The sequence below is a fragment of the Nothoprocta perdicaria genome, unplaced genomic scaffold, assembly GCF_003342845.1.
Source record: "Nothoprocta perdicaria isolate Ctin4 unplaced genomic scaffold, notPer1 scaffold_117, whole genome shotgun sequence".
Classification (NCBI taxonomy): domain Eukaryota; kingdom Metazoa; phylum Chordata; class Aves; order Tinamiformes; family Tinamidae; genus Nothoprocta; species Nothoprocta perdicaria.
This window is the reverse complement of record NW_020454283.1, coordinates 548182-561779: the sequence shown is the minus strand read 5'-3', so window position 1 is coordinate 561779 and position 13598 is coordinate 548182. Positions and strand designations below refer to the sequence as shown.

The 13598-nt window shown below is 64.8% G+C and overlaps 1 protein-coding gene across 1 annotated transcript in view; it reads right to left on the bottom strand.

The window, feature by feature from the left end:
* CASZ1 (castor zinc finger 1) overlaps positions 1-13598 on the bottom strand; it is a 157661-nt gene that overhangs the window by 76936 nt on the left and 67127 nt on the right. Inside the window, exon 2 of the mRNA XM_026053553.1 lies at positions 8439-8491. Coding sequence (XP_025909338.1) covers positions 8439-8491 — 53 coding nt within the window. The remainder of the gene's footprint in view (positions 1-8438; positions 8492-13598) is intronic.

Genomic DNA, 13598 nt, shown 5'->3' with positions numbered 1-13598 from the left:
TTTTTTTTTTTTTTTTTCTTTCAGCGAATTTCCTCATTTTTTGTTGCTTTATTTTTCTAAGTGGCCAAGAATGCTCAGGCAGCCCAGCGAGGCGTGTTGGGTAAACACCGAGAGGAGCCTCTTTCTTTAAAACAAACGAGCAGATTATTTACTCGATTAAATAGGTATTTGGAGCGGGCTGCGGCCGCTTGGGCCGCTCCGCGGGGCTCGGCGGGGCCGGGGCCTCGCTGGGTGCCTCCGGAGCCCCCGTGCTGCCGGGCGCAGAGGCCACCACGCAGCCCACGCGCCCATCGCTTGGATGGGGAAAGCGAGGTCCCGACACGGGAAGCCACTTGCCGAAAGCTGCCCGACGGGTTCGTCCCGGGGCTGGCAAGCGCCCAGCCCTGCTGGGCCCGGCCGCGTGGACAGCTCGCGGCTTCCCGGGAATCATGGCCACAGCGGGACAGGGGCAGCTCCGTGGCACGAGCCAGATCCGGGCGAGACGTGACACCTGCCCATGGGCAGGAGGCTCCCGGCGGGACCCGCACATCCCCAGYGTCACCCGCACATCGCCTCTTTCACTCTGCCATGTGGGGCCTGCGCTCGTGCCCAGCCCCACATGGAGCTCTGCGCAGGCCTGAGCTGAGCACTCACAACCCTCGTTGCACCAGTGCTCCCTGCGCGGCAGCAGCCGGGGCGCAGCCCCACACGCCGCCGGGCAGCCGCGCTCTGCGCTCGCTTGCACTTGAGCGCGTCTCGCGGTGCCACACGCCGTGCGCAGCCCCACCGCGGCCAGGGCTCCCGCGCAGCCGTCCCCGCCGCGCGGCACCTCGTGCCCTGCTCTTGCAGGTGACGTCCCCGCCCTGCAGCTGACGCAACCACGAGGCCCCGGTTCCTATCTGCCCATCTCCTGGCACAGCTTTTATTTCCCCATCCTCCCTGCTGTGCCTCTTGCCCAAGCAAAGGCTGCTCTTCCCCTCGCGAGGCCCATGGCTTCCTGCTCTGGGGGCCCGTGGGTGACCTCCGTGGAGCCACCCTGGCCCCCACGTGTTCCTGTGCCGAAGTGGCCGGCCGGTGGCTGTCCCTCCATGCGGGCGAAGCGCCCGCTCCCAGTCCTTCCCGGCCCTCCTCCCAGGGGTGGCAGGAGCGCGCGGTAATTAGTGTTTGCCAGGTGCTCCGCGATCCTCAGATGAAAAGTGCAATGGGAGGGGGAAGGATGATTAATTTATTATTATTATTACAGTTTAATGCTCTCCCCGCAGACGGCGTGCCAGGGCCAGGGGTGAGTCACGCTGATACGTGGGACATCCCCCCGCCAGCCTCCCGCTTGCCTTGGCTCTGCCGCCCAGCCCATCCGTGGTGCCCGATGTGCCGGGTTGGAGTGATAACTGGCCCAACCAACCAACGTGCTGGCCCCCAACRTGTGGGGGCTCCGGGTGCTGCTGCCCCCTCGCAGCACCCGGCAGCTCCACGCTCCTCCACCCGCGCCTGCTCCTGCTCCTGCTCGGGGAGTTTATTAGGCAAATGCTCTTGCCCTATTTCTGTAATTTTGTTTGATTTCTGTTTCGTCAAGGGAGGCGCCCGGAGGCCTCGGGGCCTGGGCGGCGGGAGCAGACAATCCCGGCTTTCTTTCCCTTTCCTTCTCCCTYGCTCCTTCCTTCTCGGTTGGGTTTCAGTCACATCGCTGGCACAGGACAGGGTGCCCCTCCAGCGCCGCCTCCGCCGCCTCGCGGTGCTCGGCACTGCTCCCGCCGCGGCCCTGCCCGACGCCGCAGCAGCTGCCGGAGCCGCACGCGGCTCCCGCCCTGAGCAGCGCCGCGCCGGAGCTGCTGGCACGGGCGCCGCGCGCCGCATGGGGGCCCAGCACTCGGGGGGAAGGAGTGGCCGGCCTTCGAACGCGTCGACAATTAGTTACCACTTAGCGCAGCGATGAAAAGCGCAGCCCGGGGTGCGCGGGCGAGGAGGCGAGGGCATCGGCCTGCCCTGCCGCGAGCCGGCCGGCAAGGCAGGGCCGGGGCGAGCGCCGGGCCCCGCGGCCGGGCTGCTCGTGCTGCCGCGCGCAGGCCTGGCAAAGGCGCCGTGCCCGGCACGCGATGCCGCGGCACCGGCAGCGCCGCGAGGAGAGGCCGCCGGCGACGCGGGAGCGCACGGGGCGGCCGCCGGCGCGCGGGGCCCCGGGGAAGCGGCCGCCGCGGCCCTGCGGAGCCGGGGGGGCCAGGGCGCAGCGGCGGGCGCTAAGTGTGAGGCAGACGCAGCGATTGCATTACCGAAGGAGCCCGGGCTGGCAGTGCCGAGCTATCGTCCCCCTAATCCTGTTAGCCAGCAATCTCCATTCCGAAAGAGCTTCATTTCTTTGTGAATATTTGTAAACTAGATATCTAATGGAAAATTATAGGAAAATTATAGTGAAATTCATGACGAAGAAATCCGATTAGCCCTAATTCAATTATGCCATCTTAGCCCACACAGCACATTTCCCATTTTTTTCCCATAAATACCAATGCCAGGGGTCCGGGTAATCAAATAAAATTGAAAATCATCTTCCCATTAAATTCAATTAGCTGCAATTTCTAAAGCCTATCAGAGATTTTAATTACTAAATTATAAAATTCTCCAATGCTAAATTGAAACTAAAAAAATTGCACATCCTTGTATTTCAGAAGAAAAAAACCTAGCAGAAACCTTGAAAAATACCCTTCTCCTCCCGTGAGCGCCCACGTGAGCGCGGGCCGGGGAGGCGCCGGCACGAGCAGCGAGGCCTGGGCAGCGAGCGGCTCCTCGGCGGGAAGGAGCAGCGGCCGCGGAGGCTGGCGACGCCGGCAGCACCTCGGCCCCCTTCCCGCTGGCGCTGGGCGGCTCCGCGCCGCCACGGGCCCACGCGCTCCCTGGGAGCTCACGGAGTTTCGCTGCAGATGGGATCTGCGCGGCAGTCACCGAGGCTGGCAGAAGGACGCAGSGCCAGGGAGCTCCCGGCGGAGCTTCCTGAGCAGCCCTGGGCCGGCCTGTCCCGACGCTCCACCCGGGCAGCCGGAGCTCGAGGCAGTGCCCGGCAGCCGCGCGGAGGCACCAGCGYCGGGGGATGCACTCGCCTGGCCCTGCACTCCTCGTATCCAACCACCAACGTGGGCAGCGCCCAGGGACCTGCCATCCCGGTGCCTACGGATGCTCCCTCGCAGCCCTGCACCTGCGGAGCTGCAGCCGGCGCCGAGGGGGGAATCGGGTGCACGAGAAGCGGGCTCTGCCTCCCGCCGCCCGCTCTGCAGCCRCATCGCCCCGTCTCTGCCCCGGCCCCGCCACGACCCGAGGCGCCTCCTCACGCGCTTGCCGGCCCCAGCTGGCTGCTCCGGCTGCCCCTGCACCAGGCCGATACTCGGTTTAATTTCCTGGGCGCCCGAAAGTTGCCAGCAGGGAGTTGCCCGCAAACAGAACAACAACAAAAAAGTTAATGATCTGGGCTTTTTCTTTAATAAATAGGCAAACTGGCTGAGCCGGATTGTTGGCTGGGATTGGGCTCCCCTTTATCACCCTGGAGCTCCTGTGACACATTCTCCAAATCATCAGCATTTTGCAATTTGAGGTCGTTACCAAATACTATTTTTTTGCCAAGGAAGAGAGAAAAATAAATTAATAACGAAGAGGGCCCAGCAGGGAGAGGCTGCGGCGGGATGGCGCTGCCACCTCCGCGGCGATTGCTCAGGCGGCTGGCGCCCGCCCAGCGCGCACCTCGCTCGCCGGCCCAGCCTGGAATGTGGCCTGGCACCCAGGGGCTCCCTGATTTTACTAGGAATTAATCAAAGTCTCCTCCACAAACGACTCGCACCACATGGCACTGGCTGAGCCTGCGCGTCCCGGGGCCTCGGCGCCGGCAGATCAGCGGCTCCCGGYGAGCGGGATCCTCCCCGCGGGGCTCCCGGTGGAGGAGGACGGGGCCCCGCGGCCCTGCACACGCCACATGCGCCCGCTGGGCCGGGCAGCTCTCYGCGAGCAGGGCTTTGGCGCAAGCGCGGGCCGGGTGCTGGTGCCGCGTGCGCCTGCGGGGGCCGTGCCCGCCCGGCGCCCTGGGCACGCGGAGCGGCGGCGCGGGGATGCAGGCCGAGCCGCGCGGCCCTCCCCGCGCGCCGCCTGTCTCGGAGCCCTCTCGTATTTTCAGTGCTCACCAGACCGTGAATTCACCTTCACAGCAGTTACAGGGTTATTGAGCTGCTCCCGACGCCAGGAGCCACCCAACTTTCCGCAGCAGCTCGCTGTGCCCGGGGGGACACGAAGGCTCCTCTGCCCCCGTGCCCAGGGACGCCCCAAAGGGGACCATGGCTGGGACACCCCTTGGTGCTGCTCAGGTGCCCTATCCCAGAGCCGAGGAGTTAAGAACGGCATGGAGAGAGCGAGCTAGAGGAGGGGGAGACGAGGAAAGGGAGAAGAGGGAAAGGGGATGGGTCGGCCCACGGGGCCGTTCCTGCCCCGACAGCAGCTGCTCTCACACGGTCCCGAGGCCGTGGCACAGGCAGGACGGGAGGGCCACAGGCCTCACTTGGGGAAGGGGCAGGAGACCCCTGCCCGTCCCCCCCGCCAGAGCCAGGCTGCAGGGACAGATGCGCCACGGAGCAGGGCGCGCGGGACCCAGGCGCCACACGCTGCCCTTTCCCGCCCCGCRTCCTGGGGACCGTCGGTGCTGCTGGACGGAGACGCCGGGCGCGCAGGGAGCCCCGCGGCGCCGCGCTGGGCCCGGGGAGCCCCCGGCCTCCCGCGTCCCCCCACCGCCAAGGAAAAGCGCTCCGCGCAAACAATAGATCAATGGAGCCCCCGCCTCTTCGGAAGGAAAACAAACACCCGGATCACCGCAAATTAGAGAATGTTTCGCTTCACTTCATCCAAACAGGCTGACAATTTTTTTGGGTTGTTGCCACGGCGACAGAATAACACAGCGTTCAGCCTGTTGCAGAACAATCAATTAAGTTAATGCCTCCGAGTGCCTGTTTACTCTGCCATTTAGGAGGTGCTGCTCTCCGCGCGCTTGCTGGCTCTTGTCTCCTCTCCTGTTCCTTTCAGCTTTTCCCTCGTTCACTTCCCGCTCCGATTTCTCCTCTATTTCACCTGAAATAAAGTCCCTCCCCTTGGCCGACTCCTGGCTTGCAGGCAGCCTCCCACTTCGGGAACCGTCGCCCGCAATAAAGTTTTGCTTTTCTCCAACTCTTGCAGCTCTTCCCGTCCTTCCTGGAAGGACCAAGGTGAGCTCTCGCTCACCCAGCAAAGGGTCCCAAYGCCCACGGGGCCGAGCCGGCCACCCGCTACGGAGAGGCAAGAGCAACTCCGCTTTAATAGGATGCACTGACTCCTCAGGCACTGGAGCTAAAGACCAATTAAGTGAACAGAAATCCTTCCTCTGTTGCTTTTCTTTTTCCCTCTGTGAGCCATAATCATAAAAGAAGACCCCAGTTTCGTTCACTGCTCCTTAAGAGAGGTGCTGTGAAAGAGCGTGGGGGTCTGGGGTTCATCCTGCGGCCCCTGCAAACAGGCCCTCCGAGGGGGCGGCACGCGGGCGGCGGCTCCGAGGGCTTCGCTGAGCGCGGCCCACGTCGGGACGCTCGCGAGGGAGCACGGAGCCAGCTCACAGCCGTGCTGCCACCCAGCCCCTGCACCACGCGGCCCCGGGGCACCGAGCGCGCCACGAYGGGATGGGGTCGGCCGAGGTCAAGCCCGAGGGGGGCTCCCCCACTGCACCCCCTTGGCTCGGTGGGACAGGGTTGATCGGGGGAGCCCCAACAGAGCAGAGGGGGCCAAGGCGCAGCAAGACTTGACGAAAGGCGACTGGAGCAGGACCCAACACGACACCTCTGCTGCTCCCCAGGCCACAGGGCCCCGGAGGGCTCCGCTCTCCAGCGCCGGCAGCAGCCCCGCTCGCGGGGAGGAGGAGGCCGGGCTAGGGGCTGCGGGGCTGCGGGCCCCGTGCGCGGCGTCTCGCCCTCCCGCGCGCAACTTGTCAGCGAACCTGTTGGAGCCGGGGCCCGTTGACTGCTCCCTGTCCATTACAGCCCAGATTATAAGCATATTGCACCGGGCTCTCTGCACGGTGCTGGGGAAATCCAATACGCTGAAAGGTTAATGCAATCAATTAGGGTGACAAGGAAGTAGAGTAAAGCCTTCCGAGTAGATGAAAGGGAGAGAGAGATGGAGAGGGAGAAAAGCAAAGGGGAAGGGGGGGCCRAGCAGAGAGCGCTGCTGGGAGGAGGAGGAAGGTGGCATGGGGCTCCTGCTCCTCCTGCGCCCAGGCACCACTCCCCAGCGGCACATGGGACTCGTCCCGGCGTGGCTCACGCCGGGGGCACCAGTGAGCGCCCCGCGTGGCTGCTGCCCGAGCGAGCGGCTGCTCTGCTGCTCGGGGCCGGCTCGGCGCCTGCTCCCTGACCCCCGCCGTGCCGCGCCACTCCATTAACCTGGGCTGGCGGGTCAGCCAGAGCAGCCCCTTCCTGCCACGGCTCCTGCCGGCGCACCGCTCGGCYGAGGAGAACGTGACACCGCCTCATTAGGACAAATTATTACTCTATAACCCCTGCTGCAATGTCCCTTAATATGCCTATTTAGCAAGAGACAAGTCCTGGTGGGCTCCTCGCCATTAAAACAACCTCACAAATCACCAGAGGCAYGAGCAGCGTGGGCTCCACTCCCGGGGGTAGCGGACGGGGCCCTTTTTGCCCTCTGCAGAAATGCTGCGGGTGCCGGGGCGCAGCCCCGCACGGCTCCTGCCTCCGCCCGCACCCATGCGCTCCAGATGTTCCTGCACGTCCCCCTGCCAGATGTGCGCGTGGTGCCGGCTGCACCAGCACGGGCGAGTTYGGGGCAGGGGAACCGGACAGACAGCAGCTCCTCGGCCCAGCGAGGCCAAGCTCCGCAGGGGCAGAAGGCAAAAGAAAGTGTGAAAAGGGAGCGCGAGCAGGGAGCAGAGCGGGSCGAGGAAGAGGGAGGGCAGAGGCGAGGGGGAGGAAGGAGCCCGGAGAGGCGGCGGGCCGGCCGGGCCGCGCGTGTAACCAGGGCTGTGGAGCATGAAAAGGGAAGAATCTGCCTGTTCCTTTCAGCGCTCGGAGCATGGCGCTCGCGGCTGACCTACACTGCGCCCGGCTGTGATCACGTTTTCAGGGCCACTGCCCGCCGGGCGCACACAATGCCGCGAGCCTTTGAAGTGCAGAAAGGAGCCGCGCTGGGAACGGCGACTTTTCTTTTTTTTTTTTTTTTTTCCATATTTTTAGTGGCGGGGGGAAGAGGGAGGAGAAGTGGGGGGAGGTTGCAAGGACAAAGCAGAGAGTCGCCCCCAGCGGGGAGCCCCGAAACGCGAGACAAAAAAAAGAAACAAAACAAACAGTTTATGAGTGGGGCACATGCTGCCTGTGTCCGCGCGGCCGCTCCGGCGGCCCCCCGCGCTCTGCCGGGGCCTCCGCTCCCCGCCGCTGATGGATGGGCGCCCGGGGCCATTCAGGCCGCCGTGTTACCGCAGCGGTATTTACATGACACTGGCCTTCCACCGGCCACCTCTGCCACCCGGGCCGGTCCCGCCGCCGCCGCTCGCACCGGGCTGGTGTTTGGGTCCCCCGCGCCCCGCTGCGCCGGCATGGGCAGAGCCGCCACCGTCCTGCCCGCGTGCCCCATGGCGCCCGGGAGCGAGGCCCCGCGGGCGCGGGAGGGGAGAGCGGTGAGTGGGAAAAGGCCGGGGCGCGGGAACAGCCTGGGCACCAGGCAGGGTTTCAGCAACCATCGCAGCGGACAGGGCAGAAACTCCATTAACCCACGCCCGGAGCTGAGGGTGAAGGGAGATTCCTGTCCTCCATTCCCCCAGGCCCTCCACCTCTGGCTCTTATTAGGCATGGACTAAGTGCCCACATGGCTCTGGAGAGTGTAAAGGATCTTTCTTGGAGGATGGGTGACCTGGAGGGTCTCAATAAAGGGAAAAGCAGAGCCTGGGGCTGGGCTGGAGACGCAGACCTGCTCCCAGGTGCGCTGCAGTCGGAGTGGATGCAAACGAGCCAGCTGAGGACAGGAGCGAGCGCGGCTCCGTCTCAAAGTGCTCCCGTGTGAACTGAGCTCAAGTCAGCCTTGCAGCAGATGCAGAGAGCGCAGGCGCCTTGCGCAGCAGCCCCCGTCCAGCCCCACCAGCCCCACCCACGGAGCGAGAGGTGCAAACACATCTGTAACTGCAAAGATAGAGGCAGCAGAGCAGAACTCAAGAAAGCCCCATGGCAACATAACCAGGTGCCCAGGACAAGTGGCGCACGAGGGCAGAGACGGGATTAGGGCTCATATCTGGGCCACGTCTGCACTAGACCTTCTCCCTCCTGCGCTGTGGTCCAGCCCCAAAGCTCTAGTGCAGGCACAGGCACCGACCGCAGGCCATGGAGGGTGAGACACGCAGAGGAAAAGAGAACCCAGGAGGGCTTGGTGACATACCCATTGCAGTCTGAAGTCTCTCCTACCTTTCGGAGATTTCAAGGCCTGGTTTCTTGCCTGCTTTTTAGCTCTAAATTCACTTCATCCTGGGGAGGGAAGAGAAGGGATGCAGTTAATACACAAGATCGTGAGGGGTGCACAGTCAAGCACAGACACTCCCAGAGGTGCCAGATGAAACACGAGGGCGRCTGAGAGCCCAGCGAGAGGCAGAGCCAGTGTGGGGCATCCACCAGGCACACAGTGATGGGCATAAGGTTCCTACCAAGGGCTGGAAATCAGGAAGTGTAGAGAGACCGGCCACTGCCGGGCTAAGTCCTGCTTCGAGGCAGCCCAGCTGGAGCCTGCGCCGTCCTGTGCCCTGCTCTGCCCCTCCGCTCCATGCCCATGTGCCCTCTTTGCAGGCACCCGTGCCCCYGCTGGCCCCTCTCGCCAGCTGTTCTCCAGCGGGTACCGCTGGTGCCTCCCTCGTGCACCAGTGGGACACCAGGGGACAGGGTGCAGGATGGGGCCGTGAGGTGCTGAGCCCCTCTTGCTGCTCATCCATGTGCCTCTGCACCCAGAGAGTGCGGAGAGCGAGGAGGAAGGAGAAAGGGATGGGAGAAAAAAAGTCGCAGCAAAACACATGAAAAGTAAATTGAATTATTTAAAACCATATGTTCCAAAAATGTGACAGAGCATAAAAGCCGTGCCGCGAGACTTCCGGAGGGGGTTATCCCGCACAGGCACGGCGGGAGGGAGGCCGCTCCGCCACGGGCAGCCAGGCGCTCCCCGCCGCGGCGCGGGAGGTGCAGGGAGCCCTGTGCCCCGCGCGGCCAGCACGTCAGCTCCTCGTTGGGCCACGGCTCCTGCACCTGGGGGCCCCGGCGTCCGGCCCACGCGGGGCCAAGGAGAGCCTGGCTGGGCCCAGAGCGGGACGGAGCTGGTGGGACATCCCAGGCGGACAGAGGGGCGCGGAGCGGAGCGCGGGCGCCCGGCTCCTTCCTGCGCCGCCCATGCCGAGGCGGCAGCCGCAGCATGAGCAGCTCCCCCGACGTCCTTCGCTGCCCGGCTGCTCCGTCCACTCTCCCACCTTCGCCTCGCTTTTGTCTCTCCCGCTCACCTGCTTTCCCCGCTTTCCCTGCCCTCTGCCACTCTCTCCCTTTTGTTCTCCCCCTCCCCAGCTCTCCTGGCTGCCCGGCCCCTCTCCTCACCCCGTGCACACTCCATTCTTGGTCGGAGTTTTTAATTGTTTTTTTCTTTTTTTTTTTTACTCCCCTTCTTTCGGCCGGAGCTTATCAATGATGCAAGAGGAATAACGCCAATTTACTTAGAATGTGTAATCCCCAAATCAGATTGGGGGATTGTATGAGGCAATATGACCTTGCATATGTCTCCATTAAAGCCAGCCAGGCCTCCTCTTGTATTCTGTGTTCCCAGTACATATTTAGACAGATAACGCTAATTGTACTTGACATGTCCTCTTAAGGATGGACTCTTCCCTCCCCCAGCTCTGCCGGCTCCGCGGGCCGAGAGCGCCGGAGCAGAGCTCGCTCCCCACTCGCTTGCAGCGTGGCACCTGCGGGCGGCCGGGCACCCGCGCGCCGCCGGCGCGGGGACACCGTTCCGCACAGCCGGCCGGGGGGCCAGCACGGGTGCCGCTGGGACACAGTTAGTCCAAGATCGCGCAGGGTTCCTGCGCCAAGCCTGAATTCCTGACAGAAGCGAGCACTGTGCGGCCAGCTCCGAGGCGGCTGCTGCCCCTCGCGCTGCTYGTGCCGGTCTCACCCTGCATCCTCCTCACTGCCCCTCGGCCCTTCCCTCCTGCGGTGGCTGCCCTGGCACTGGCTCCGCTCCCTGCTCCCCGTCGCTCTCCCACCCCGTGGGCCTGGGCCGCGCTCCTTGCCTGGTGGAGGACAGAGAGGAGCCCCGGGTGCCCCGCGGAGCCCCCACGCTGCCCCGCGCGGTCCCCCCTGGGACACCCCGCGCGCCCTCGCAGCGGGAGGGCTCCCTCCGCCCCGCGTGTGGCCACGCGGCGCTGCCAATAAATATTTATAGCTGCCTACTGGTCTACGGGTCCCAGCGCCAGCTCCGAGGAACACGGTGAAGAAACCCAGAGCTGCTGGCCGCTGCGCGCGCCCCGCCGCCGCTCCGCAGCATGGGGAGGCAGCCCGAGCCGAGGAAACCGATGGAGCCAAACTCAAACTCTTCTCCAAAGTGGACTCCAGCTTCGCCTTTTTTTTTTTTTTTTTTCCCCCTTGACACAACATCCTAATTCGACTTTTTCAGTATCTTTCCTTCAACAACCTTTTTTCCTTCCTCCCCTTCCTACCCGGCAACTGCGCATTTATTAATTCATGAGGCACTAATTAGTTCTTTGTTTAATTTTGTGTTAAACAGACTGACCGGAATGATAACGACTTGCAGCGTTGCATTACGGTCCCCAACCGCCCCTGTTTTCTGACAACAAGGGAGCGCAGTGAGACTGGCGTGATGAACCCCAATTCCCACTCCAGTTGCACTTCATTAAGTCAAAATGTGACAAGAAGCTTAGAGAGCAACTTTCAGATCGGATCGCACATAACAATTGGGCAGGAAACTTTCCGAGGGGGAAGCGGCAGCGGCGCTCGCAGCCGCGGCTGGCACCGCGCGCCGCTCCCCCGGCGTGCCAGCCTTAAAGGAGCCGGCTCTGGCAGCGCCGGGCTCCGGCAGCGCCCGTGTGCGGGGAGCCGGGGCGCGAGGGGGGCGGGCGGCGCGCGGAGCCGAGCGCAGCGAGCACCCTGCCCGGTGCCCGGTGCTGCCCGGTGCCGCCCGGCTTCGCGGCGGCAGGGGGCACCGCGGGCTGCAGCCCTGCCCGGGAGGCCGCGCGGACTCGGGGTGCTCTGGTAACGTGCGCCCTGTTCACAGATGCTGCAGTGGAGGGTCGGGTGCCTGGGTGCATGGCTGGCCCTGGCCGGGGACGCCGGGGCAGAAGCAGCTGGATGCGTCCCAGGCCGTGGGCACGGCAGGCTCCGCAGTGCTCGGCCATGTCCCCGAGCCCCTTCTGGCTGCCTGGGCACAAAGAAACAGCCGAGTGGAATGCGAAGATGGTGTCGACAGCCTGCGGAGAGGGGTGCCGAGGAGCACGGAGCCCCCGCACACCCTGCAGCCGCTGTAGAGGACCCGCYGCTCCTGCTCCAGGGACGTGGGCAGTGGGAAGCCAGGGGCAGGAGGAAGCGAGMTGAGCTGGGAGGCCTCCACACGCTCTCTAGGAGATTTCCACCCGTTTCTCCCTCAGYCCGCTCCCCCAAGAAAAGGAGGACTCATTCCTAGTAACACTCTGCAGAGGTCCGTGGTGTTTTGGACTGAGGTCCAGAGCATGGACAACGTGGCAGGAGGGCCCCTCAAGAAGGGTCCTGCCGGCGCTGGGGCAGGCACGTGGCCACGCGGGAGCACCCAGCAAGGCTGGCACGGACTGGGGCAGCGAGAGTCCGTCACCACRAGCCTTTGCTCCCCCGGAAGCCCAGCCCCGCAGCACCTGGGGAGGCTGCAGGCAGGTACCGCCGCGGGCTGTTTGCCAGCACAGGCACAGCCCAACAACAGGCGGCTCGGAGCTCGCGGCCGTGTTTGCGCTGGCTTCCATCCTCTGTGAATCTGGAGCGCAGCCGGGAGCTCCGCGACCGGCTGCTTCTGCACGACAGAAATCCCAGGAAGATGCCAGATCCCTCTGATTTCAGCGCTACGTGTGCTCTGGACGCCATAAAGAGGCACATGTGGATATCAGCGCTCGGGTGGAGGCTTGGGATGGTCTCCAGGAAGGACAGAGTCCCCTTAGCACCTCAAGCAAGGACAACGGAGATGGTGCAGGACTGCTGGGGATAAGGCGAGCCCAGGCTGTCTCCAGCTGGACAACCCTTCCCATCCTGCAAGGGCAACGAGACGGGCCCAGCCTGGCCAGGCCCCCATCCCCGCTGCCCACAGGGCCAGGCCAGGGCTGCCCAGGGGGGCTGGGGGCTGAGGGCACCTCTTGTTGCCCCCTTGCTCGCCCTCTCCTYGGTGCCATTGCGGATCCACACCAGGACGGAGCACAAGCCAGGGGCACCCCCGGGCTGCGCGGTGGTTGGGGCTGTGCTGTCCTGCACCCCAGCTCTCCCCACAACGAGCAAACTTTTGGGCTTGAAGTGCAGGCCAGGAGCATCCCAAGGAGGCCCCAGTGYGCGGGAAGCTCCCAGCCTCCAGACACAACCTCCCCCGGAGCCAGGGCCCCCCGCGCTCCCTCCATCTGGCGGGGAGCAGCCTGGGACCGAGCGGCTGCCCAGCCAGGGAGAGCCCGGCCGCTTCCCCCTCGTAAAAAAGAAAAATGGGAGCCATAAAAAAAAGGCAAAGAGAAGAAAAGCAAAGGGAAATCAGTGCAAGGCGAGGAGAGCACCCAGGCCCCTTCCCCTTCCGCCCAGGCCGGCGACCTGCGTGCGCTGCCGCCTGCCCCTCGCTGCCGCAGGCCGCGCAGGGACCTGTGGAGGGACAGGGCACAGAGACCTGTTCAGGGACGGGGTGCAGGGACCTGTGGAGGGACAGGGCACAGGGACCTGTTCAGGGACGGGGTGCAGGGACCTGTGGAGGGACAGGGCACAGGGACCTGTGGAGGGACAGGGCGCAGGGACCTGTTCAGGGACGGGGCGCAGGGACCTGTGGAGGGACGGGGCGCAGGCTGCGCCACCGCTTGTGCCGCCCGCTCCTCCCAGCGCGCGGGAGCCCCCGGCGCCCGCGGCACCTCCGCGCGGCCCCGCGGCGCGCAGCGCTCCCCAAACTTGGCATTCGGCAGCCCTGAGTCGCCTCCTGCTAATTTGCTGTCAGGCTGCCTAAGCAAACCAATTAAAGTAATCATTAATTATAAAAAGGAGAGAGCAGGACCACGTACAAATGGAGGACTGGGAAGGGCACGGGGAAAAGAAGGGCAGGAGGGAGCAGGGTGGAAGACGAGAGTCGCGGGAAGAGGGGAAGGACGGAGGAAGCCCCATGCGGGCAGAGCCGAGGGGACGCRCAGCGGCTTCCCTGCTCCCGTCCGGCAAGCGCTGGAGCCGGCTGAGAGTCGGGCTGCGAGCTGGGCTGCGAGCCGGGGCGCCTGTGCAAAGCTCCTGATTATGCAGCGGGGCAGGGGCCCTGCTCGGCCGCCCCCGGCCCCGCTGCCCTCGGCAGGGCCCGGCCCGCGCGGGGCGGGCGGCCGCGGCGGC